The 21,617-nt window shown below is 57.2% G+C and overlaps 1 protein-coding gene across 1 annotated transcript; it reads left to right on the forward strand.

The window, feature by feature from the left end:
* The first annotated feature begins 1,088 nt into the window (after positions 1–1,088).
* Positions 1,089–20,769, forward strand: TOP3B (DNA topoisomerase III beta). The gene is made up of 18 exons (XM_056120787.1): positions 1,089–1,172; positions 5,655–5,791; positions 6,588–6,719; positions 7,813–7,919; positions 9,384–9,458; positions 10,505–10,701; positions 11,201–11,357; positions 12,341–12,454; positions 13,751–13,841; positions 14,477–14,631; positions 14,733–14,838; positions 15,628–15,774; positions 15,860–16,033; positions 17,488–17,616; positions 17,958–18,107; positions 18,373–18,473; positions 19,411–19,612; positions 20,241–20,769. The coding sequence occupies exons 2-18, from the start codon at positions 5,722–5,724 to the stop codon at positions 20,720–20,722; spliced, it is 2,589 nt and encodes an 862-aa protein (XP_055976762.1). The 5' UTR covers positions 1,089–1,172; positions 5,655–5,721; the 3' UTR covers positions 20,723–20,769.
* Positions 20,770–21,617: the final 848 nt, after the last annotated feature.

The raw sequence follows: 21,617 nt of genomic DNA on the forward strand, positions 1-21,617 counted from the left end.
CCTGGCACAGGGTGGGTTTGCCATTGGAAGTTCTATTTTGAATGTGAAATTTCACTGACCATTTTTGGCATTTTCCAAGTCTTATTAACCTGACGGGGAAACCTTTTTTTCCCCAGGCATCTTGCAGGGATGGGTTTCACTAAAGGCAAGTTGGATGAAGAGTCCACAAAGGCAAAGGGAATGCGTATATTCTTAAAATAAGGCCATAAATGTTATTTTAATCCTTCCATAAGCCTAATGCTCTCACATAGAAGAATCGCTTTTATTTTCCAGTTCACCTTGCAGAAATATTTTATGCCAGTCATCCCACAAATGTTTACAGCATTTTTGTGTTGTTTTGATTGTTTTGGTTTGTGGGCCACACCTGATTGTGCTTACTCTTGGCTCTGCCCTTAGGAATCACTCCAAGAGGCTCGGAGAAACAGGGTGCAGGAGATCTAACCCAGGTTGGCAGGGTGCAAGAGAAAAACCTTAACAGCTGTACTGTCGCTCCAGCCACACTCCTTATAGATTTTTCTTTTTTTTTTTTTTTTTTTTTGCTTTTTGGCTTACTGGCTCACACCTGGTGATGCTCAGGGGTTACTCGTGGCTATATTGCACTCAGGAATTACTCCTGGCGCTGTGGGATTGAACACAGGTCGGCGTGTGCAAGGCAAACGCCCTACCAGCTGTATTACTGCCCAGACCCCCCTTGTAGATTATCTTTAAAAGCCTACTAGGCTCACTTCTGTTGTTTCCGTTTTATTTATTGACAGCATATTTGTGTTCCTGGTTACCGTGGGTCCTTTTCATTATCATTCTAACAACTGTCGTTGTGCTCTTCCCCTGCAGAGGGAGGGGGCGGCGGGGTGGCGGGCTCCGAGGTGCCCTGCAGACCGCGGCAGGCAGGACGCAGTGAGGGCTTGGAACCCCGCTAGCACCACGGCGGGAAGCGCTCGGGGAGGGGCCGGGGCGCCCCGGGAGCCGCCGAGACCCAGGAGCGCCGGCAGATCCGGTCCGGCCTGTTGTTCCCGGAACGCGTACGCCGCGGAACCTACCGACGGGGCGGAGCGGCCGGCGGCCGGCGGGCTCGGGGGGCTCCGGCGGCGGTCGGACACGGAAGTCGGGGTGGCCGGCGGCGGCCCCGGGAGCGGCGAGTGTCGGGAGCGGCAGAATCCCCGCTGGGGCTGCGGGTGAGCGGCGGGCGCTGCAGCGCCGGGCTGGGGGGCGCGCGGGCCGGTGGCGGGAGCGGACCTCGCCCCGGGGCCGGCCTGGGGGGCCCGACGGGGGCGTGCCCGCGCTTCCTCCCGTTCCTCTGCCGGGAGCCGGCGCCCGGGTGCGGGTGCGGCGTGCGGCCTCCGGCGCCAGGCGGGGAAACTGAGGCTCCGCGGCGCCGTGCAGAGGGCAGCCCCGGCCGGCCTGGCCACCGCCGAGCCCCACGCGGCCCGGGCTTCGGCCAGTTGTTGGCGGAGGGCATAGCCGGGGCTTCTGGAGGGGACGGAGCCAGAACCCAGGGCCGCTGGTTTCGCAGAGGCAGGCCTGGACTCGTCCCGCGGCGCCGCCTTTGGGAACGAGAGATATGCCAGCTCAGCGTGGGCTCGATGCCCCCCGAGATCCAGGGTGCCCGGGCGCGGGCAAAGGCCCCCCGACACTGATCCAGGGTGCTCCTGCCCTAAACTGTCCCCGCGGGCGTGATAGAGCTGTTAGCACGGCCTTTAGAACGTGCCCGGGACAGAGGAGTTATAGGGATTGATTATGGGTCTCCGGGAGACCACCGAGGGCTGGGGCACCTGCTTGGCATGCAGGGAGGGGGCCCCGTTTAATCCCCAGCACCACACGACCCATGCCCTGAGCATCTCCAGCAGACACCCTCAAACTCGGGCGGTTCGGAGAAAGGTGCTCGCCTTGTGTGTGTGGCCGACTGATTTGAGCCCTGTCACCGCATATGGTCCTTCAAATCCTGCCAAAGTGATCTCTGTGCACAGAGCCAGGAATAAGCACTGAATGCTGATGAATGTGCCCCCCCCAAATAAAATAAACCCCCAAACTCTGGGAGGAACCCTTGAGCACTACAGGTATGAGCCCCAAAACAAATAAGCAAGAAGAATTCTTAGTCCCAGTTCACAATTCTGTAGGTATTTGATAAAATAGTTAACAATCCACAACTGAGGACTGTTTGCACATCTCCGGCTCAGTACTCTTGCTCTAAGGCTCGGGAGAGGACTTTCCTGGCTCTTTCTGCCAAGGGTACATTCCACTGGTGGTATCGCCAGCGAGATGGCAGAGGCAACCTCACTTTCAGCCCTCCTGTCACAGTCCCAGTTTGCAGTTTTGCTGCCAGCATGTTAGCACTTGCTGCGAGGACAGATCAGACTCAGAGTTTAAAGGCAACAAGAGAAATTAGATTGGTACAAGAGTGATAAACCATGTAGATTACTGGAAACAACCTAGTTCTCACCCTTCACTAGAGTCTTTCGGTTCTAAGAGGCTATAAAAATATCCCCTTTTCAAAAAAGCAAAATCTTACAGGGCTGAGGATACGGCTGGTAGAATACATGCCCGTGTGAAGGCCTAACTCAGTCTCAGTTCCCAAGTGCCTTACACAGTCCTTTACCCACCACGTGGGAGTACTGCCCCCACACACAACAGTGCTCTTAAGCAAAAGGAAAGGAGAGATAGTTCAGGGATTAGAGCTTGTGCATTGCACGCACCTGACCCAGGTTCAATTGCTGGAGACTCTCTGGGGTAGCCCTGGTGGTCCCTGGCCCTCAGGGCTCAAGCAGCAATGTATCTTTGGGCTTTAGCACTGAATTGCCACCCAGCTGAGTATTACTAGAAGTGGCCCCACCCCAAGTGCGCTGAACTGCTTGGGAGCTGTTCCCCTCCCCATTAGAAAAAAAAAAAGAAGCGAAAATCTTAGGTAAATAATGTTGGTAAGGCAAAAGTTCTAAGAGAATACATAATAATGAAGTTTGCAAACCATTGCTTTCAGCCTTTATTCTCAATGATTTGAGGTTGGACATTGGAGATGTACATGAATTTTAAAAATAGGAGGACTCCACATTAGTCACAGAAAATTCATGACAGTTAAGGTAAAAGGTAAGGTAAAGGCCCTCCCGTTGATCGTCGATTTGCTCGAGCGGGCCCAGTAACGTCTCCATTGGAGACTTTGTTGTTACTGTGTCTGGCATATCGAATACTCTCGGTAGCTTGCCGGGCTCTCCGAGAGGGGCGGAGGAATCGAACTCGGGTCAGCCATGTTGGCCGCTTGTAAGGCGAACGCCCTACCCGCTGTGCTATCGATGACAGTTAAGACCAGAAATCATTTAAGAGGCAAAACCTCATGTGATTTGAAATCGGGGGAGGGGGAAATGTACCCAGGGGTTGGAACAATAGTACAGCAGGTAGGGCATTTGCTTTGCATGGGGCTGACTGGTTTGATCTCTGGGAATCATATGATCCCACCTCCAGGAGTGATTCCTGAACACTGGAGTAAACCCAGGAGTAAACCCAGAACACTGCTGGTGTGTCTGCTCTCCCCCAAAAAAAGGAAGCGAGAAAGAAAGGAAGGCAGGAAGGTACTCTGTGGAAGTAAGAGTTTCAACCCAGCTCAACAAATTTCTCTGACCTTCAAAATTTTTTTTCTGAGTCTTAGTTGTTTGTCCTTGAGAGAGTTGTACCAAATCAGTACCAGACACCATAAGGATACAAATCCTTATAACAATAATTTCCCCTCTAATATAACCGAGTTACTTAGAACGTTGCAAAGTGCTTGGATAGAATGAAAGCATAAACTGTTGAATGAAAACATGCCTTTCTTTAAAACAACTGTGCTGGAAACTGGCTGCTGCCACGTGGAGAAGCAACCCCCTGTTGCACCCTGAGTCCAAGGAAACAGGCAGTCCCTGTGACAAATCTCAGGCAAAATGTTTCCTTCTAAAGAGAACTCAGGCTGGAGTGACAGTACAGTGGTAGGATGCTTGCCTTTCCCACAGCCAACCTGGATTCTATCCCCAGCAACCCATAAGGTTCCCCAAGTCCACCAGCAGTGATCCCTGAGGTCTGAGCCAGGAATAAACCTTGAGTACCAACAAATGTGGCCCCCGCCCCCAATAAATAAAGAAAGAGAACTTTACAGGAGAATCCATGAACTGTTTTGCTCTTAATAAATTTCTTAGGATGCTTAGGTATGAAGGAAGAGTATGATAGATTAGAAACTTTGATATCATGGGCAGGGGGAGGAAATGTTTAAAATGCTAAAACTTCAAGTCAGTTCTTAAATTTTAGAAATCTCAAACAGTATTCATACTATTATTAGGTGGAATGACTTCGTTTATTGGGCCGGCCAGATTTTCCTCATCGCTCACAGTCCGAGGAGCCTAGACAAAGTCCCTGATCCAGTATATACATCCTCAGCTGCAAAACAGCACATGACTCTGAGGTGACTCTCGTGCAGTGCAGAGGGCGCTATTTGCACGCATTACTGCAGTTACAGCACAGGCGAGGCTTAGCAAGTGGGTTCTACAGCCAGTGTGCCCAGATTCAAGTCCAAGTCTTTGTCTTGAGCGCTGGCCACCTCGGCCCTCTCGTTTCTGTTGTAGGGCCAAGCAGCGGCAGGGCCCTCACCAGGACTGCCGGGTACCCAGCTTGCCATCCGGATACCGACATCTCTGGCATGGTCACGCCCAGGTTGACTTGGCAGAAATGTTTGGCCCCTTTTTCCTTTTCAAAAACTCCCAGTGCAGATTCCCTTTGTTGACAGCTTTCCTTTCTTGCTCTTGACTTCTCCGTGGTGGGGGATGTGTCGGGGAAGGTTTTCCCTTGAAACCTCACTTCTGGGGCTTCGCCATTGGTAGAACTAAGCTTCCCCAGCAGGGGTGTAGAGACCACCATAGCACAGCCTTAGTGCTGGGCTCCACAGAGGCAGTTGTTGCAGCGACAGACCCTGATGCCAGGCATATTTCAGGGGGAGGTGCCACTCTTGAGAGTAATCGGAACTGAAGCCCTGGAAGACAGCCACCCAGCCATCCTGCCTAGCCCGTCCTCCAGCACCAGAACCTTGGAGGCCCCCGCTTGTGGATGCAGGGGTAGGATTGAGGCTCCAGGACCCTCTTCAGCTTCTTTTTTTTTTTTTCTTTTTGAGTCACACCCAGTGATGCACAGGGGTTACTCCTGGCTCATGCACTCGGGACTTACTCCTGGTGGTGCTCAGGGGACCAAATGGGATGCTGGGAATCGAACCCGGGTCAGCGGAGTGCAAGGCAAATGCCCTACCCACTGTGCTATCACTCTATCCCCCTCTTCAGCTTCTTAATGAAGCCAGATTCCCAGAGTCATTTCTCAGCCCATTCAGTTGTTTGTGTGTGGGTTTGGGTTTCCCTTGTTTTTCTTTTGATTGCCTTAGGTTTGTGTTTTGTTTGAATTTTTTGTTGTTGGTGGGGGGAGGGGGACACTCCCGACGATGCTCGGGAGTTACTCCTGGCTCTGCACTCTGGAATTACTCGGTGCTTGGGGAACCATATGAGATGCCAGGGATCGAACCTGGGTTGTCCAAGGGAAACATCCTACCCTGTACTAACAGGGCCCCCTTGTTTGAGTTTTAACTGAGCTTCCTTGATGTGGTATTCAGTTCCTTGTGGCACTGCTATCTCCTGCTATTCTTTCCTTCTCTGTAGAACTGAGCAAGAGCAGATTCTGACCTGCCGTTCCCAGGGCTGGAGGCCCTGACAGCATTCGGACAAGATGAAGACCGTGCTCATGGTTGCAGAAAAGCCATCCTTGGCCCAGTCCATTGCCAAAATCCTCTCTCGAGGTAAGGGACGCCCACCCCTCTCTATGGCTGAGCTCTGAGTGTGGTCGTTTCCATGCGAAAGGTCTTCTCCTTACCCAAATGGTGACTCCAGCCCCTTGGAGTAGAGTTGCTTTGGGACAGCAGGTGATAGTAATTCTCCGTTCTGTCTTGGTCACTGAGGGACACATTTGCTGCCACCATGAACATGAGCCAGTACCAGGGCTTCAAAAGATGCAGACGTGGTTCATAGCACAGAGGCGGACAGGCAGCAGTTCCCGAGAGCCCACTGTCCCCGCAGTGCTTTTCGGGGTTGTTGGTCATGGACAGGTGAAACTAATCTGGAAGCTTCCGAGAAGGGAGAACTAATGGGGAAGGAAGAAGACATAGGCAGAAGCCCGCTCTGGTCTCTGCGGCTATGCCAGGGGCATGCACCCCCTACATACACCTCACATTACTCAAGGGAGCTACTAGGTCAAGCCAGGGTAGGGGCCCTCCAGAGATCAGGGCCCAAGAAAAGGAACCACTGCCCTTGCTCCCACTTGTCTGTGGCCCCCTTTGGTTGGTGGGGGCCATTTCCTTTCCATCCCCCAAGTGGCTCCCATCTAGACCTTCCTTTTGGGTGAAACAGAGATGCAGAGAAGGGTTCAACAGCATCTCCTGAGCCCCACCAGCCTGTGCTCCATGTCGCGCTCATACCACTATTTGGAGACCAGCAATGGCCAGAGGAATTTTCAGTGGTTGCTTGAGCAGGGGCCTCTGTGCTCCGAGAGGCCATGTCTGACGCACCCTGCAGTAGCCTCCTCCCCTCTCTTCCCAGGAAGCATGTCCTCACATAAAGGGCTGAACGGAACCTGCTCAGTGCATGAGTACACTGGAACCTTCGCTGGCCAGACCGTCCGCTTCAAGATGACATCTGTCTGTGGTCATGTGATGACTCTGGATTTCCTGGGTGAGTCCCCTTCACCCCCCACCCACCTTTCATCCTGCTGCCCTACACAGAGCTGAGAGGCAGGGAGCTTCCTGGGCAGAGAGATTTGTCCAAAATCCTGAGTCCTGAGGCCAGCAGCCATTGGGGCAGTGAGTGCCCAGGGCTGGGCGTGGAGGTTGGGGGAGAGGGATGGTGGTGCTGAGAACCCCAGATTGGGAGTTCAGTGTCCCTGGGTCCCCGGGCCAGCGGCAGCCCTCGGTCAGCTTGTGCCCTGTGTTCCATGCTGTGCAGATTGGAGGTTGTGCGGGCCCCAGAGGCCCCTGGGAGAGGCTGCTGCTCCTGCTGAGCGTGACTGTGTTCAGCTTCCACTGGCTGTCCTCAGAGCGTTAGTGTGCGCTGGCAGCTTGGAAGGACTGGCATTGGGGTGGCATGCCAGGACCAGGACAGGGCCACATGGTTAACCTGGGCTTGGACCCAGCTCCCCTGGCTCCAGGGCTGCACCGGACCTCCTTAAATTTCTGCTCCTTTTGTGTGGGATGCATCTTGTGGCAGTGCTGTCCATTGGTCAGGTCGATCGAGGGCTCCATGTGATATGAAAGGCAGAGTGCAAGCAGTTCTGGTCTTGACAGCAGGAAATTGATTAAATGTCAGGTACTTAGAGCCCCAGGCGTCGCCACAGCAGGCAGGTGGGGCACGAGGATTTAACCTTGGCTTTGTCTGATGCGCTATTTCCCAGTCGCACAGGAATGCCACAGACCACAGTGTGCAGGCACTGGGCCCTGAATGGAAATAGTAGCAGGTGTGCAGGATGCTCAGTCCACACATCAGTTCTCTTTGGGCATCACCTGAGTGCCTGTCCTGTGCCTGCAGTCAAGTGCTGGGTCAGGGGAGAGTTCCTGAAATCCAAGCCAGCCCAAGAGCGGAGCTTCCAGCCACAAAGGCCCACCAGGAGCCAGGCTGCAGCTGCCTTCCCGCTGCCAGCTCGAAGGCTTGAACCTTCCTCTCCCAGACTAGACCAGACCGGCACCATTATTCTAGGGTTCTGACAACCCTTGAGGGAAAGCACTTTGAGTGGAGGAAGCTGGTACGATGTCATTTTTCCTGTGGTCTGTAGGGAAGTACAACAAGTGGGACAAGGTGGACCCCGCAGAGCTTTTCAGCCAAGCTCCGACAGAGAAGAAGGAGGCTAACCCCAAGCTGAACATGGTGAAGTTCCTGCAGGTGCGTGAGCGGGTGATGGCTCCCGCACCATGGCTGCTATCAGGAGTCCTTCACCCCATTTTGGACTGGGAGGACTTTTCCCTGCAGGCCTGCTCCTCCCCGCCAACACAGCCAGCCCTGGGAAACAGGAATGCTTTCAAGTCATTCCTTGGGCCAGGGAGATCGTGCAGAGTGGTGGAGCACCTGCCTGGCACGTGTGAGGCTCCACACGCCACCGCCATCTCCCCAACACACACCCTGCTGGGTGTGGCCCTGGTGGGCCCCCAGCACTGTGGCTGAGCGACACTGCATTTCACCTATAGCCTGCTGGCGCCAGGCACAGCTGGGAGGGTCCCCCCAAAACCAAACAGACCAAAAATTGTTGCTTTGTTGTTGGTAGTGGTTTTTCTAGTTATAAAACAAATTCAGGAGCTGGAACGATAGTACAGCGGTTAGCGCGTTTGCCTTGCATGCAGCTGATCCGGGTTTGAGCCCCAGCATCCCACATCGTTCCTGAGCACCGGCAGGAGTAATTCTTGAGCGCAGAGCCAGGTGTAACCCCTAAGCGTCGCCAGGTGTGACTCAATAAAAACAAAAACCAAATTCAGATGCATTTTGAAAAATATTAAAAATAGAAAAGGAGGGATCAGAGAGAGAGTACAGTAGGGAGGGCATTTGCCTTGCATGTGGCCAACCCAGGGTTCATCCTTGGCATCCTGTATAGTTCCCTGAGCACTGCTAGGAGTGATTTCTGAGTTGAGAGCTAGAAGTAACCGCTGAGCATCACCAGGTATAGCCCAAAAACTGTAGCAAACGAACAAAGGTAGAAGAGGGGCCAGAGAGATGACTTTGAGACCTAGAGTTCATTCTGTGTGTGCAGGAGCCCCGGATTTGGGCCCTGCTGCCACATGTCCAGCACTACTTTTAGCCACCCTGAGCACTGAGCCAGGAGTAGCCCATGAGAACTGTCAGCTATTACCCAAAACCAAACTAAAATGAAGGTCAAAGTAGCAGAGACATAAATACACAATCCGAAACAACTGCTGTTTACACGTTATCTCACTTTAGGATCATTCTCTGTGGTTTGTTTTGTTTTGGGACCACACCTGGCAATGCTCAGGGGTTACTCCTGGCAGTGCTCAGGAGATGTCCCTATATTGGATACCAGAGATCAAACCCGGGTCGGCCGCATGCAAGGTAAATGCCCTATCTTCTATACTATTGCTCTGGCCCGTCTCTGCAGGTCTGAGGGTGAAGATCATCATCTGTCTAGTGGTGGTTGCCTTTTTTTTTTAACTACTAAGAGCAGGTCTGAATTAAGCATTTGCTCGGTGGTTAAGCCAGCCTAGCACAGCCAGCTGCCCTGCCAGCCTGACGGCCACTCTGGGTACAGTGCTCCTACATGGGACTGGGAGCTGGGCCCACTCCCTGCACCAGCAGGGGTCCCAGGCTGTGGCAGGTGCGAGTCACCCTCTATGTGTGCAGGTCGAAGGCAAAGGCTGTGACTACATCGTGCTGTGGCTGGACTGTGACAAGGAGGGGGAGAACATCTGCTTTGAGGTGAGGGGTGAGCCCACGGGGGTCCTTGTAGGCCTTTCTGCCATCCATTCCAGCTTGCCACTTGCGGTCCCACCATACCTGGAGGTCATCAGCTCCATTAGCCAAGAAGTGCCTCGTCCCCCCCTTCCTGTGGAAATTCTAGGTAGTTCATAAATCGCAGCTCTACAGAGGGTGGGCATCTGAGCTCCCTTGCTATGGGCACATATGTGGGCCAAGGTGCGAAGGGCAGGCGGGATTTCAAGAGAGGGTGTTTCACCACATCCTGGCTGCCCGGGGCCCCCCCTCACTCGTGCCCATACTGTGCTGGCAGACACCCTGCGGGGGCCCCCTGCCCACCTCATCTTCTCATGGGCCCCTGCAGCCCAGCCTAAGGAAGGCCGCCCTGGGGGCAGCAGGGACCAGTGACGGCAGGTTACTCTCCTGCCTTTGCATCCTCAGTTCTCCCCAGCACAGTGGGGACGCGTGGGTCACCCCACATTCCAGCATTGCACCCTCAGCAAACAGAGTCTCTTCCCAGAACCCCCACTCCTGTTCTCTCCGGACCAGGCTGCTCCTCCCTTGCGGGGGGGGGGGGGGGGGGGGGGAGGGGCGCCTTGAGCCTGGGCCCGGAGAAGCGGGGCAGCTCACAGGGCTCTCTCCCCCAGAACGGAAGCCGCTCCCCTGTAAAGACGCTGCATGGCTGGGCTCTTGCGTGGCCCGTCCCATGCATAGGCTACTTAGTCTTGGCTCCAGGACCCCCACTGTGCTGGGCCCTGAGTGCCCCAAGCAGGCCCTCAGGCGAGGGTTGCCTGTACCTACCTCTGCCTTGTGCCTACTGCCCCGTCTTCTCCTTTCACAGAATTTCACCCCCTTCCCAGCACATCGTTGTCTGGGAAGGTGGGATTTCAAGAGAGGGTGAGCAGGGTGGGCCAGAGCCCCCACGTCCTTGGCATTTCCTGGTCTGGTGGACCTGGAACAGGCAGGCAGAGGCGAGCCGGTGGCAGGAGAGGGCCGAGAGGAGGCAGGCTTCCCAGGAGGCGAGGTGAGAGACTGGCGGCCTTCCGCAGGTCCTGGATGCCGTGCTGCCCGTCATGAACCAGGCCCACAGCAGCGAGAAGACCGTGTTCCGGGCCAGGTTCAGCTCCATCACCGACACAGACATCTGCAAAGCCATGGCCTGCCTGGGCGAGCCAGACCACAACGAGGCACTCTCGGTGGATGCCCGGCAGGAGCTGGACCTGCGCATAGGCTGTGCCTTCACCAGGTACTGACCGCCCCGGACCTGCTCCTCCATAGGTGGTTGCCATAGAGCTAAAACCTCAGGGGGCCAGAAAGACAGTACAGGGCTTAAAGCACTTGCCTGGTTTGATCCTCACAGCACGTAGGGTCCCTTGAGCAGTGCCTGGAATGACCCCTGAGCACTGTCAGGGGTGCCCCCAAACCCCAAACCTGAGTTTAGAGATAGATAAACCAACCCTGAAGAAAACTGTTTAACTGACCCAGACCACACAGCCAGGTACTTGAAGCGCACTGTTCACACTGCAGGTCTTGAGGTAAAGGGGGTGCACGAGGGCCTGTGCTTCTCTCCTCCGTCCTGTCGTGCATAGTTCCCTGATTCCTCCTCTGCAGACCCGTGCCGAGCAGGTCCTCTTGCCCACGAGTCTGAGCAGGGAGCCCCTGCCTTGGGCCTCATAGGCCGTCAGTGACACGGTCTCACACTGAGCTTGACAGACTGTCTCCTTTGTGTCTCCCCTTCCTTGCAGATTTCAGACCAAGTACTTCCAAGGCAAATACGGCAATCTTGACAGCTCCCTCATCTCCTTTGGGCCTTGCCAGACCCCTACCCTGGGCTTCTGCGTGGAGAGACACGATAAAATCCAGTCCTTCAAACCGGAGACCTACTGGGTGCTGCAGGCCAAGGTTCACTTTCCCTTTGTTACTTACACCGACACTCAGCAGGTCTGGGATAAAGATTCTGAGAGTCCTCCTTCATCATAGTTCTGCACCCTCAAGGTCCAGGACACAAGTGTGGACAGCAGACCAGAGGAGAGACGCAAGAGAACGGGTCTGTGGGCTGCCCAGGGAAGGGATCCCAGCCTTCATATTTGGGCAGGTTAGTGCTAGTCCTGGAAGCATTGGATGAGCAGGAATGACCACATGCGGGGAGGTCGCCCATGCGGGAGTATCAGCTGCTGTGGTTGCTGTGGTCAGGCCCCAGGACTCCACTGGCTCTTAGATCACTTTCAGACTTTGAGATCCTTCCTGCAGGTAAAATCCTCCATGGGAGCTTCTCAAGACTTAGAACATATGGGCACCTCAGTACAGCAGGGAGGGAACTTACCTTGCACATGGCCGGCCAGGATTTGATCCCTAGCACCCCATATGGTCCCTCAAGCTTGTCAGGATTGATCCCTGAGCACAGAGCCAGGAGTAAGTCTTGAGCACTGTGGGGTGTTATGTCCCCTCCAAAAAAAAAAAAAAGGATTTATAATACAGAACTCATCTGGTAGATTAGGGGTGGGGCTGTCCTAGTGCTGGCCAGGATTGATGAGTGGTCAGTGATGAGGTGGAAAGTGGAGAATGGGACTCACCTTAAAGATCTGTCAGTTCACTTTGGGTTTCCCTCGGACCCTGTGCTGACCTCTGCCTGCTGTTGGGCGGGGCTGTGAGACTGTAGCAACAGGCACAACTGGAAAACTGGCTGCAGACATGGGGAGACTGTAGCCCAGACACACTGGGATACTGTAGCCAGGAGACTGTCTGACACACCAGGAGACTCCTGCCCAGATGCAGCAGGAGGACTGTAGCCACAGAGAGACCAGCATCCCCTGCCCTGCCCGCTCTTCTCCCTGTAGTGGGCTTACCTGGCACTTTCTCCTGTGCCTTCTGTCCTTTCCCTGCAGGTGGACGTGGATAAAGACAGAAGCCTCCTTCTGGACTGGGACCGGGTGCGAGTGTTCGACCGGGAGATCGCGCAGATGTTCTTAAACATGACCAAGCTGGAGAAGGAAGCCCTGGTGGGTTGCTCCATTCACCTCCTTTTCCTGGGGTGGGGGCGGAAATCCCTGCCTAGAGCAACAGTTGGAAGAGTAGGTCATGTCCGTCTCCCCCAGTGGGAGCAGGCATCTTTTAGAAAGAATGGTTGAGCACACTTAGACTCCTGCCGGCACCCTCAGCATAATGGGAGCCACTGTGTGCCATGCCTGAGCCACCTGCCAGCCCCTTCCACTGTCGCCTTTCCACATCACCCCGGGCCTCACCTCCCTTTGTCAGGAATCCATTCCCTGTCCTTTTCTGCGTGCGCCTCAGCGACCTAGCCAGTGTCACACACAGGTGCAGGGGGTGATTGGGGCCCACAGTTTTTGCCACAGTTTTTTGCAGGCCCTGGTCTCTGTTGTCATTATATTTCTTACATTTGAAGTTTGATTTGAAGGACAGGCGATGCTTGGCCGGGATGCCCCCTGGCAAGAGGGCAGATCCCCAGCCATTGCAGCAAAGACATTCTAGCTGTGAATCCACCAGAGTCTGTGGCCTCCTTTAGCTGCCTCCCCTGTCCTGTCCCAGCCTTCTTTGGGTGCCTCTCACCCCTCCAGGCAGATGCCTTGGACTTCCAGAACGTTTCCTAAAGCTGCTCTCATGTAACTACCTGCACTGTTGCACACTCAGAATCTCCCAGGGCTGGGCCCCACATTTTTTTGTCTGGAATCCAGAGGATACCACCTGGCCAGGTCCACCCAACATGGGCAGGCACAAAGCCTCAGTGTCCTGGGTCAGTTTTGCCCCAGACCAAACTGTTGTTTCTCCTGCTAGTTACGAGGGACAGGACCAGCTTGTCTGCCAGTATTTACAGAAGGTTTGAAACCATTGCCACATGTGTAAATGATGAGATCTCACATAAAACACCTGATCTCTAGCCTCTTGTGACAGGCTGGAAGGCAGAGCAGTTCTCTGACTCCGCAGGGCGGCGTTGGCGCCCAGCAGGGCAGGTAGGTCCCCCTGAGGGGCCTGTGCTTCGTGGCCTCCCCCAGACCTCACTGCCATCCCGTGGCCACTGCGGGATTTTGGTAGTCACCTCTGGCCTTTCCACCGTTCCTTAGGTTATCTCTTTCCTGGGAATATCCTCTAGAAAAAAAAACCTCTCATTTTTCCCTTTGTGAACCTAAATTAAATATTCCACCAAGTCTCTGCTCAAGTGCTGGGAAGGAGGGAGTTGGAGGCACATGAAGTGCAGACGGATGACACCTTCATGGTTTTGTGGCATTGCTGCCACCGACCTGTTGCTGGCCAGGACGCAGAGTCTCTTCTTCTACTAGGTGGAGTCCACAAGCAGGAAGGAGAAGGCCAAGCAGAGGCCCCTGGCCCTGAACACCGTGGAGATGCTGCGCGTGGCCAGCTCTTCCCTGGGTATGTGTGGGAGACGTTTCTTTAAAGTTGCGACTTCTGTGAGGTGCAGGGGAACCCTGCCAGGGCCTGGGAATGCAGGGCAGCTCTGTGCTCTCCCTGTGCCAGGTGCCCCTCCATCTCCTATAACACAGATGTCACCCCTCCCCCCACACACACATACTCATGTGGAAAGTTGCAGTGTCTGACCACTGTCTGGCTGAAGATATGGTGGTTCCTGTGAGGCCTCAGGAAGCCGAGAGCACTGTTCTCTCAGAACAGAGATTCCAGGGTCTTTACAGGATGACAGTGGCATGTCTGCTAGCTGAGGGCCAACCTCTGCTAACGGGAGACGGGGGCAGCCCTCAGTCCTTGTCCTCAAGTGTCATGGGGGACACGCTGAGGGGCTCCAGCAGAGGGTGGATGCTAGGTCTGGCCAGACAGCTGGAGACCCAGGAGCCACTCGCCCCAGGGCCAGAGTCAGCGGGGGCCCACAGCCCTGTCCTGTGCCCCCTGCAGGTCCAGGGCCCCGATCTGGAGACCAGGTGCCCGGACAACAGCTCTGTCTCCTGCCGGGCCTGCTCAGAGCCCCGCCTCGTGGTGCAGCATCCCCTCCTTGGTGGGTGCTTGAGTGCCCCACCGGCCCCTCTCCCTCACAGGCATGGGGCCCCAGCATGCCATGCAGACCGCTGAGCGGCTCTACACACAAGGCTACATCAGCTACCCGCGGACCGAGACCACGCACTACCCTGAGAACTTTGACCTGAAGGGGCCCCTTCGACAGCAGGCCAATCACCCCTACTGGGCCGACACGGTGAGCAGGGGCTGGGGAGGTCGCCCACGCCCCCTGCCCCAGGGTCTCTGGCCCAGCAGGCCTGGGGAGCAGCTGTGCTAGCACAGACTTCTCTGCCTCAGGTGAAGCAGCTGTTAGCAGAAGGCATCAACCGCCCCCGCAAAGGCCACGACGCTGGTGACCACCCCCCGATCACCCCCATGAGGGCTGCCACCGAGGCCGAATTAGGTAGGGGGCACCCCTTGCCCACCACCAGGCACTCCCCCAGGAAGGAAGGGCAAGAAGCGCCACAGACTGGCACCCGGAAGGTGTCCGTCCCTTGGCGGTATGGGTGGAGTTCTGGGGAGGGTTTTTGTGTGTTTGTTTTTCTGCCAACCTGGCAGTGTTCAGGGATTGCTCCTGACTCTACACTCAGGGATTGCTTCTGGTGGTAGTCAGGGGACCATATGTCATGCTGGGGTTTGAAGTAGGTGGGCTGCATGCAAGACAAACGCCCCTCCTGCTGTGCTATGCTCCTCCCCACCCCCTTGGCAATCTGGGAGCTTCTTCCTGCCCCCCTCTTGCCCCTGGGAGTTGTGCTCTGCGGCTGTGGGCCAGGGACAGGAGTGAAATGTGGCAGGAAAGGGAGGGCATTGTCCAAGGGCCAGGTTCTCAGGAAACACAGGAGCAAGGGGCGCAGGAGGTGAGGGGGCGGTGGGTTGGCGGGACAAGTGGAGATGGGGTCAGACAGTGACCAGGATCACCCAGGGGTGCCCCTCCTGCTTCCCACCTGTTCGAAGGGCCGGTGCCCATGCGCTGGGAGCAGGCAGAGGGGGAGGAGCCTCTTAGACGACGCCTGGGGGTGTGGGGGTGGGTGGCCCCCCTGGAGAGTGGTCCCACTTGGAAGGAAATGTGTGAGGTGCAAGCCACAGGCCTGAGGGGGCTGTAAAGACCCTGGGGACGCCATCCTGTCCCTCCGCCCTCAGGCCACAGCGGCTCTGGCACCTTGGCCACTGACCTCCCGTGTGCCCGTTACAGGGAGCGAGGCGTGGCGGCTCTACGAGTACATCACCAGGCACTTCATTGCCACCGTCAGCTACGACTGCAAGTACCTGCAGAGCTCCATCTCCTTCCGGATCGGGCCCGAGCGCTTCTCCTGCACTGGGAAGACCGTCATCTCCCCAGGTAGAGCCACAGCTCCCACACTGCCTCTGCCCACCCCGGCCGGGCCCAGGAGGCCCAGGGTCTCAGGGCTGCCCTGTCTCGTCAGGATTCACGGACATCATGCCCTGGCAGAGCATACCTCTGGAGGAGAGCCTGCCCACCTGCCAGAAGGGGGACACCTTCCCTGTGGGCGAGGTGAAGATGCTGGAGAAGCAGACGAGCCCACCTGACTACCTGACGGAGGCCGAGCTCATCACGCTCATGGAGAAGCACGGCATCGGTGGGTGCCCGCGGGAGCTGGCGCACCTAACTGAGGCCCACGCCTCCGGCCGGCCTGGCCTCGGAAGGCACCTCATTTCTGCTACGCCGCGAGGCTGACTGTGGACCTGGGATGCCACGTGATTCACGAGTGTATAGGAAAAACACAAAAAGTCAGATTGGAATTCTGAGCCCACACCACCAGCCTGGGTCTGTCCTGGAATCAGGCAACAAGGAACCAAAATGCCACTTCCCTGTGAGGGGAGCAGAGAAGCCCGCCCAGGGCCAGGACGCTCCTGGGCAGTGAGCAGAGGGTCCCCGGTGAAATGGCAGCCAAGGGCGCAGACGCTGATGCTGTCTCCCATGCGAGGCAGGCCCTGCCCCTGCCGTCTGTGCTGGCCCTCTGCCCCCGTGTCCCTGTATTCCTGCCACTGCTCTCTCTGGAGGGCCGAGGGACAGCCAGCCTCTGCACCTGGGCTCTGTGCCTCCCCTGTCCTGCAGGCAGCTCTCACCAAGTATCTCCCCAAATTTGGGTCCTGGAGATGGAGTGGGTGGAGTGGGGAGCTGGACCCATCCTGTCCACTGCCTGCTGCGGGCATCATGGCTAGAACATTGACCATGGTGTATGCTTCCCCCGTGGATGGGACATGAGCAGTGGGCACTGTCACCAGGGCAAGTAGGCGACAGTAGGGAAGGCTCTTGTGGGGCCGGAACAAGCAGTGGTAAAGGCAGCAGTGTGCCGGCTCCGCCCAGGCGGGTGCCAGTCTGCTGGGGCCTCCCTGGCTTTAGGGGTAAGCAGCGAGAACGGCTGAGCCCCAGAGGGTCACGTGGGGCCTGCTCAGCTGGCCATGGAGCCCACCACGTGGGGTGCACATCTGGATCTTGCGCTCGTGCTGTGAGAATGGTGGCCTCACTGCTCGGTCCTGAGTGCCTGCCAAGGAGGCTTTGCAAGGGAGCTGTTGGAAGCCAGGAGTGGGTAAAGCAGGCCTGGGATTTGGCGGGGATGAGTTGCAGTAAGTGTGGGGGCTCAGGCCCTGGCTCCAGGAGGGTTGGGTGCCCAGGGTCAAGGCAGGAGGGACTGAGCACTCACAAGATGAGCAAGCTCTGTGGCCCTGGCAGAGTAGAGTGCCTTGACCTCTCTGAGCCGCCTCATTTTTTTTTTCTTTTTGTTTTTTTGAGTCACACTCAGCGATGCACAGGGGTTCCTCCTAGCTCATGCATTCAGGAATTACTCCTGGCAGTGCTCGGGGGACCATATGGAATGCTGGGAATCGAACCCGGGTCGGCCGCATGCAAGGCAAACACCCTACCTGCTGTGCTATCACTCTAGCCCCCTCATTCTTGAATCTGGAATGAGCACCTGGCACGGAAAGAGTGGTGGTGGGGCCATGAGAGTGTCCAGGGGAGGGAGGGCCCACGACAGACGGGTCGAGGGGAGCTCGGGGCAGGCCAAGGAGCATCTTGCTGTGGTTCCAGGCACGGACGCCAGCATCCCCGTGCACATCAACAACATCTGTCAGCGCAACTATGTCACGGTGGAGAGCGGCCGCCGCCTCAAGCCCACCAACCTCGGCATCGTGCTGGTGCACGGCTACTACAAGATCGGTGAGTCCAGCCAGGGGGACTCTGCACCCACCAGCCCACACCCCCCCCCCCCCCACTGACAGGGAGCTGCATCGGCCACCCCCAGACCCTTCCCAGCGGGCTGCAGCCACCCTGGTTGGGCCAAGCGCCCAGAGGGGAGGAAAGAGGCACCCAATGCCCCTCAGCTCCCGTCAGACACTCCTCGTGGAGTGCCGTCTGCTCTGTTCCCAGAGCCCTCAGGGACTGTCTGTGACCCCTGGACACAGGGTGCCCCTGGCTGTGCCACACCAGATCCTTGGGTACGAGAGCTGAGGAGGGCCCCGGGGCGGCTTGTCTGAGCTCACGGCGGCACCCCCGCTCAGATGCAGAGCTGGTGCTCCCCACCATCCGCAGCGCCGTGGAGAAGCAGCTGAACCTCATTGCCCAGGGCAAGGCCGACTACCGCCAGGTCCTGGGCCACACCCTAGACATCTTCAAAAGGAAGTTCCACTACTTCGTCGACTCCATCGCTGGTAAGACCGGCCTCTTCCTTCTCGCCAGCTTGATCGCCAGCACGACCCCACCGGAGCTGTTCCCAGGACACGACTGGGCTCCAGGCCTGTGTCTAGAGGCTGAGGCGATGCTGGCCGGTCCCAGGGCCGGGCCATTGTGAGGGTTGCATTGCAGGCAGGAGTGCAGGCCCACTGGCTCACGCCCACGAGGACTTGGCCAGTGGCTGCAGCCCATAGGGTCCGCTTCCTGCAGATGGTGGCAGCCTCCTGAACTGTTTGCTTACAGGCATGGATGAACTGATGGAGGTGTCTTTCTCTCCGCTGGCGGCCACGGGGAAGCCTCTTTCCCGCTGCGGGAAGTGCCACCGGTTCATGAAATATATCCAGGTAGGTAGGTGGGAGGGCTGTGACCACCTGGCTGGGAAGAAGGACTGGGCACCTTCGTCAGCACGTCCTTGCTGTTTGGCATGACCCCAGACTACTCCAGCACATTGTGCGCTGTGTGGTTTGGTTTGGGTTTGGGGTTCATACCTGCAGTGCTCGGGGCTTACTCCGGGTGGGGCACAGAGGACCATCTGGGTGCCAGGGATTGAACCTGGGTTAGCCCAGTGCAAGGCCTGCACCTTAACATTGTACTGTCTCTCCAACCCCTGCCTATTGTTTCTTAAGAATGTAATCTGTGTGCTTATGGGGATCAAGCTACATGGAGGGATTTTAAAACTGCCTTTCTGGGGCTGGGAAGGTAGGTCAGAAGTAGAACACTTACTTTGCACAGTTGAGGCCCTGGGTTCAAAATAGAAAACCAAAAGTTAGAAAAGTAAATGAGGAAAAATGCTTTTCTTCCTGCATGTAGCAAGAGTCTTGGGTCCAGGCCCAGACTTTGGCTGCATAGCGAGTATCAGGTTTTCGGCTGTTGCATGCTGTGTATTCTGATCAGGTCTAAAAGTGTTGGGCTGGAGAGATAGTACAGGGTTTAAGGTGCTTGCTTTGCATACAGCCGACCCAGGTTCAATCCACAGCAGCATAGATGGCCTACCAGACCCCTCCAGGAGTAAGCCCTGAGCACCACCAGATGTGGCCCTAAACCAAAACAAAATGCATCAGTAATCAGGCATTACGCACATACTCTGTGAGCGTAGTCTTCTTCCATACATTTGTGGACACATGTGTACAGACTTGTGCATCGTGTGTCGTGTACTCTGTGTCCTGCTCTGGGTCGGCACTGTGTGTCACTTGCTGTCCTCACCTGCTGTTCCTGTGAGGGGACCAAGCGTGGCAGGGGCTGGGGGTCCCTGCAGCTTCACTTCTCCCCTGGCTGCTGCAGGCCAAGCCCAGCCGCCTGCACTGCTCACACTGCGACGAGACCTACACCCTGCCCCAGAACGGCACCATCAAGCTCTACAAGGAGCTGCGCTGCCCCCTGGATGACTTCGAGCTGGTCCTGTGGTCCTCGGGCTCTCGGGGCAAGAGTTACCCACTGTGCCCCTATTGCTCCAACCACCCACCCTTCCGAGATATGAAGAAAGGTGAGCCCCGTGTCCCCGGCCTCAGCTGCCCACCCCCAGGTACCCGTGGTCTCTGTGCAGTCTCGCACCGGGCTGGATTCCGAGGGGTCCCCACTCCTGGCCCTTCCTGCCCAGTGGACCCAAGACAGAAGACCCCAGCATAGCAGCTGCCTGTCCCTCCAGTCCAGGTCATAACTGGGCGGGACACCGTGGTCAGCTGGCTCGGGATCTGGGCCCTGGGGGGTGCTCGGTCCCCTCCTTGGCTGGGCTGAAGGAGAAAATGCAGTAGGTGTGAGTGAGCCCCGTCCGCTGAGAGGAGTGCCCAGAGGAGAGTGTGTGTTCCGCGACAGCCCAGAGCACTGAGCCCAGAGTCTGGGCAGACCTGGGCCAGTCGTGCTTCCCGCTGTACTGTGTCCTGTACGCTCTGCTCACCCCTGACTCTGGGAGACACGAGGGAGGCATCAGCCCACTCCACCAGGGCAGTCCTGGCATCTGGGTGCCCAGAGGGCCTGGGGCAGCATTCTCCCAGGGAGGGACCCCCCCCAGGTCCCAGGCCCTAGATGAGTAGGAGCAGGGGAGCAGTCTCTGCAGGGCGAGGGGTCCTGGTGGCGGTTGTGGGCGCACACCCCAGGCTGCCCTCTCCCTGCAGGCATGGGCTGCAACGAGTGCACACACCCCACCTGCCAGCACTCGCTGAGCATGCTGGGCATCGGCCAGTGCGTGGAGTGCGAGAGCGGGGTGCTGGTGCTGGACCCCACCTCCGGCCCCAAGTGGAAGGTGGCCTGCAACAAGTGCAACGTGGTGGCGCACTGCTTCGAGAATGCGCACCGTGTGCGCGTGTCCCCTGACACCTGCAGCATCTGTGAGGCAGCCCTGCTCGACGTGGACTTCAACAAGGCCAAGTCCCCACTGCCCGGCGACGACACACAGCATACAGGCTGCGTCTTCTGCGACCCTGTCTTCCAAGAGCTGGTGGAGCTGAAGCACGCCGCTTCCTGCCACCCCATGCACCGTGGGGGCCCGGGGAGGCGGCAGGGCCGAGGCCGGGGCCGGGGGCGACGGCCCCCGGGGAAGCCCAGTGCCCGACGGCCCAAGGACAAGATGTCAGCTCTAGCTGCCTACTTCCTGTAATAGCCTCGCCTTCTCCGTGGATCCCCCGCCACTGCCCTTGGGCCCTGGAAACTATTAAAACACATCTGTCCTCAGAGTGAACCCTTGCAGACCTTCTCTGGTGTCAGCGGACCCCCAACTCCCTCGCCTGTCCTAGCTGGACCCCAGGATGGCCGCTCGCTACACCTGGAACACCTCTAGGTGCCTGGGTCCCACCCTGGCCCAGCAGGAGGCCCTGACCTGGTGGCCCCTCACCCGGCTCCACTGCCTTGCAGGATGTGGGAGGCGGTGGGCTTGAGAGGCCTTTGCTGACAGGCCCTCACCCTGTCCCATGCCCAGGGTCAGACCCCACTGTCCCTGCTTAGCGGCTCTGTGTGCTGCCCCCACATGACCCTGCAGCCTCCAGGGTTCCTTTGTTTCTTCTTCTCAAACAGGCCCTTGTTTCCACACAGAGGCTGCCCAGTACTTCCAGGAAGTGGGGGGTGGGGGTGCAGCACAGGGCCAGGGCGTCCCACTGGGCCCATCAGCAGATACCCCCTAAGCCATGTGGCCACAGAGTGCAACCCCACTCCCACCCGTGCCTCCCCGAGGAGCAGAGGCTGCTCTGTGGAACACTTGAGTGAGGGGCATAGCAGAAGCATTTGCATGGGGGAGGGGAGGTGATTCCTGTTTCTGGTGAGAATTCAGGCTCTAAGAGCTTTAGCTGATAAGCCCAAGGCTGCCCCCAGTCACTCACTCCTGTGCCCACTGAGCCCCATTGCTGGAGGCCACAACAGGCCCGCCCACTCTCCCTGGGACAGTCTGGGAATTTCTCGGGAGTTCAGAGAGAGGCTAGTGGGAAAGGCCCCTTCCCAGCCACACCGGTCAGATCCAGGGCCAGCAGCAAGCCCACACCCGTGGTGGCCGCTGCTCTTCC

The sequence above is a fragment of the Sorex fumeus genome, unplaced genomic scaffold (assembly GCF_029834395.1).
Source record: "Sorex fumeus unplaced genomic scaffold, SorFum_2.1 ptg000043l, whole genome shotgun sequence".
Taxonomy (NCBI): Eukaryota; Metazoa; Chordata; class Mammalia; order Eulipotyphla; family Soricidae; genus Sorex; species Sorex fumeus.